Source organism: Elephantulus edwardii, unplaced genomic scaffold, assembly GCF_000299155.1.
Source record: "Elephantulus edwardii isolate Elephantulus edwardi_28Jun2011 unplaced genomic scaffold, EleEdw1.0 scaffold00007, whole genome shotgun sequence".
Classification (NCBI taxonomy): Eukaryota; Metazoa; Chordata; class Mammalia; order Macroscelidea; family Macroscelididae; genus Elephantulus; species Elephantulus edwardii.
In genome coordinates this window covers 23134432-23138984 of record NW_006399757.1, presented here as the reverse complement: position 1 = coordinate 23138984, position 4553 = coordinate 23134432, and the positions used below count along the sequence as shown (strand labels likewise).

The window sequence follows — 4553 nt, the reverse complement described above, 5'->3', positions numbered from 1 at the left end:
TGGGGGAATATATTTAAGAAGAAAAGATTATTGAGGTTTGAGTGATGGTTTTCTTTTCCCAACAATCATTCACACACATTCTGTTCCACAACACCAGTTATAATACACACAGTGTCTAACCGTCCATTCATTCCACAATGCCCTTCCCTTCACCCTTCCCAAGAAGGGTTCGTTGTCTAGCAATCAATTTTCTATTTCCCCCCTCCTTGGTAACCATCCTAGATTGATTCTCTCTGTAAGCCCTTTTCTAAACGTTTTGTAACAGTGGTCTTATAGAACAGAATTATAATGCAAAGGAATAAAGGTGAATAGGACAGACAATGCTAGAAAAAGTCTCTCAATATGTTGTCACAAGGAGGATACACACTGCAACCAAATAAGTGAAAGGTGAAGTGAGAGCCTGAAGCAGCATGCCTTACAAAGAGGATCAAGTAAGAGAAAGAAAATTAGGCTAAAGCATCTCTGGAAAGGAGAAAGAAATGCCAAGATAAACAGCATAATGAAGAACAAGAGGAAGAGGACACGGGAAGTCATAGAGAATCAGTGTGAAAAGGCTAATAAATCAGAAACAATAAAATTCTAGAAAATGGAACAGTTTTTCTAAGTCACAACTTTGACTATAGCTAAAGGGCATATCATGTTCCAGGGAAATTTGGCACAAAATAATCAATACTGAAATATATCTTAAATAACATGTACCATCAAGTCAGAACTAACTCATAGCTGACCTACTTGTGGCAATAAGCACAGGAAGAGATTGTCCATCTTTCTCCCAGAAAGAAGCTGGTAGATTTGAACTGCATGCCTGTTGGCTGGCAACACAGCTCCTTACAACATCATTTAAACAGTCTAGCAAAGATAATGCAATTTCTAAGAGTGGGGTGTGTATATACCGGCTTCAGATTGCCTCATAGAAGCATCGAGATGAGACGAGAATGAGGCTACAAAAGCCTCCAGCAATGAGTGTTAAAAATTTTTATAACCAGCCAAACGTGTCACCCAAGTATAAGAACAGTAAAATGGCAGGGAGGAAAAAACCCCAGTAATATCTAAGAAATAGGACAAATTGAAAATCCAGGATATATGAGTCCATTTTTTTAAAAAGTATGTATTATTTTAAAATATGTTTAAAATCTTCAGGGAAATGAAAACAAAATCAGAAAATTATGAAAATAGGTCAGGCATCTTCTGCCTCACTATAAATAGAACTGAAAATTGTGGGCAATGACATTTTTAAAAATTAAAGAGACAGGGAAGCATTGAAGATAAAGAATAAACCAGAATACAGCAGAAAGACACAGAAATTGAAAACTTAAGAGAAGTTTAGGTAAATAAAGAGCAGATAATGAAGAAAAGGAGGCAATGTTCAGAGAAATAAGGGCTGAAAAGTTTTCAAATGGAAGTAACAGATGGCTCTCATTGAAAACAGACCTGTGGGGGAAGACTGATCAATAACCTGTTAGGCAGGATGGCACAACTTTTCTTGTTGAAAGAGAGGAGGCTTGAAGCACTTGCTACAGAGAGTTAAACTCTGTAGCCTTTAATATGGATTGCATTTCAACATCAAAAAAACGAAAAAATCCTTGCCACTGGAGCATTAGTCAACACCATGGTAGATGGAGAAAAGATTGAGACTCAACAACTTCATCTTACTTGGACCCACAATCAATACACTTTGTACCAGGAGTCAGGAGATCAGGAGATGTATTGCACTCAGAAAGGCTGCAGTGAGGCATTTCTCCAAACTATTGAGGAGCAATGATGGTAGTTTGAGGATTAAGGTGCGCCTGATTCAGACCATGGTCTTTTCAGTCACTTGCTATGCATCGGAGAGCTGCACAATGAATAAGGATGATAGAAGAAGAATTGATGCCTTTGAACTGTGGTGTTGGAGAACAGCACTGAACATTTCATGGACTGCAGAAGAGCAAACAGTTATGTCTTGGAGAGGGTGCAGCCATAGCGCTCCTTGGAAGCAAGGATGATGTAGCTTTATCTCACATACTTTGGGCATGTCACTAGAAGAGGTTATCCCTTGCAGAGGGGCATCATAGATGGAAAGGTGGAAGGGTGGTGAAGGAGAGGAAGACCCTCAACCAGGTAGATTGACACAGTGAGTGCAGCAATGGGTTTGAGTGTGTCAGAGATGGTGAAGATGGCACAGGATAGGACAGGGTTCAGATCTGTTGTTCATAGGGTCATCATGATCCATATTCAATGGCACCTCAGGCAGCCAGGGTTGCCCTGGTGGCGTAATCTGTAATCCAAAGGCCATGCCTCTCAGGCAGTTCTCATGCACCAGCGACTCCTCAGGAGAAAGAAGAGCAATCTATTCCCATGTGGTTCACAGCCCCAGAAACTTAGTGGAGGGTCAGCTGGGATTTGGAACCATCTCCACAGCAATGAATTCATACGAGGTGACCAGTAACACCAGGGAGACACTTACATCCTTAGAATAACCAACCATATCAGGTCAAAGAGCAGCATTTGCCCCAGGATAAAGTCTGAAGGCAGAAAAGTGTAGGATAGGGGTCCTCAGTAAAGGAATTTCTGTTTCTGGCCTGTACCCATATCTAAACGCACAGGACAACAGTCTAAATCACTACGTTACCGTGTTACAGGATTTACAAGTTGCCTATGTGAGATAGCATTAGTCATCACCAGCTTAGAAAATAGAGGTATAAAGTGAGATGAGAACAAGCTCAAGTTGCTTTCAATGCTATTTAATTATGAAAACAATTCAGACAAGGGTTTTGATTATCCCATTTTCATTATTTTTTTAGATTGGAAAAACTGAGCAAAAAAAAAAAGAGGTGTTTGTCTAAGATTGAAGGGCTTATTTGTTTAGAGCAGAATTAGACTTTCTCTAACTCTGACTTAACTGGGGTTATTTCTGACTGGGTTTTGACACTGAAGGAAATGCATATGAAGTAGTCTGTAGTGTTTGCACATGCATCTGACTACATCTCAAGCACAATTCTCATTGTTCTCACAAACAAGGAAAAACCAGAAGAGGATACCAGTGCAGTAGAGACGACTGTAGCTTACCACTGGGCCAGGCCGTAAGTCGATGGATATGCCAACTTGGCCCATGCGGCTGGTACCGTGTCATAACTCAGTGCAGACTGCTGGGCTTCCATATCAGGAGACAACGTGAGCTCCCCCTAGTGTGGAGGAAAAGGCTGCACAGTGAACTCACATCTTCCAGTGGGATGAAGGTTGCTCTTGTGCCACAATCCAAACTTACCTTTAAACCAAGGTCTAATTGTTGAAGGGACCCACGGATTTCTTGAAGGAGAATATTCATCCTCTCACATTCTTGGAAGCAGACAAGAACATAAGGACTCCGGTCACAGGTTTTTTGCATTACCTCTACAATGTTGAATTCGTCTGGAAGTCTTTCTAAAATGTCATCCAAGATATTCTTAACCTTAAAACATTAAGACATAGATTTAGCTCCTTCTATTTAATATTTTTGCCATTCTTAAAATATATGGATATTTGTATAAACATTTTATACTCTATTATTTCCAGCTTTTTCACTTTTGTGCACCAAGAAAGATGAGTAGTACCTCATGGTAACCTGATAGAGGTTCCTTAGGAATTCGAACTTACTCAACAGCTGTGAGTTTGGGATGTACACACACACACACACACACACACACACACACACACACACACACACACGTTGTTGAGTTGTTAAATGCCACTGAGTTAGAATCAACTCCTGGCTGACCCTCCAGCAGGTGTTCAGAGGCTATAGATAGCATAGGAGGAGACTGCCCACCTTTCTCCCAAAGAACAACCGGTGAATTAAAAAAAACAAGCCAGGAGGCCAGCAGATATGCACATAAAAGTACATCTATCTATCTATCTATCTATCTATCTATCTATCTATCTATCATCTCCTCTTATATACACATATGAACACTGGTAGCCTACTGTTAAGGAATTTTGCTGTCAATCCAAAGGCACATGGTTCAAGTCCACCTGCTGCTCTATGAGAGGAAGATGGACAATCAACTTCTGTGCAATGAACAACTTATGAAAACCCACTGGAGTGTCAGTTATGGGTCTTTTCTGACTCAGCAGCACACAATAAACAACAACATACATATATAAAACTTTGAAATAAAATAGACTTGTACTAACATTGGGCAGCTCCCTTGGCTCATGCATATGTTCTGTAGTTGTACTGACTCACTTGCATCTTAGAGGTCAAAGAAATTGGCCCTACTGGATAGTCAATATCTGCACATTCTATGGGGTGAAGGGTTTGTTTCCCAGTAGGTGGGCAGAGTGGCACTGTCAGCAACTGCCTTCTTCATCAATGCCAGCAATCTCCCCTACTATTTATTCAGTTTATTCATAGTCATTCTTTAAGTAATATAATTACAATTCATTATATTTACTTGTATTTAAAGATCTGGTCAGAGGTCATGAAGCTCCAATACCTGTTGTTGTTGTTATGTGCCGTCGAGTCGCTGGCGACTCATAGTGACCCTATGTACAACAACCCTAAACTCTGCTCTGTCCTGTGCCAATCGCACTGC

The 4553-nt window shown here is 40.5% G+C and overlaps 1 protein-coding gene across 1 annotated transcript in view; it reads right to left on the bottom strand.

Annotated features, from left to right (window-relative positions):
- The window catches only part of DNAH11 (dynein, axonemal, heavy chain 11), a 481900-nt gene that overhangs the window by 4804 nt on the left and 472543 nt on the right, over positions 1-4553 (bottom strand). Inside the window, exons 75-76 of the mRNA XM_006880385.1 lie at positions 3248-3430; positions 3049-3164 (exon numbers count right to left, since the gene is read on the bottom strand). Coding sequence (XP_006880447.1) covers positions 3049-3164; positions 3248-3430 — 299 coding nt within the window. The remainder of the gene's footprint in view (positions 1-3048; positions 3165-3247; positions 3431-4553) is intronic.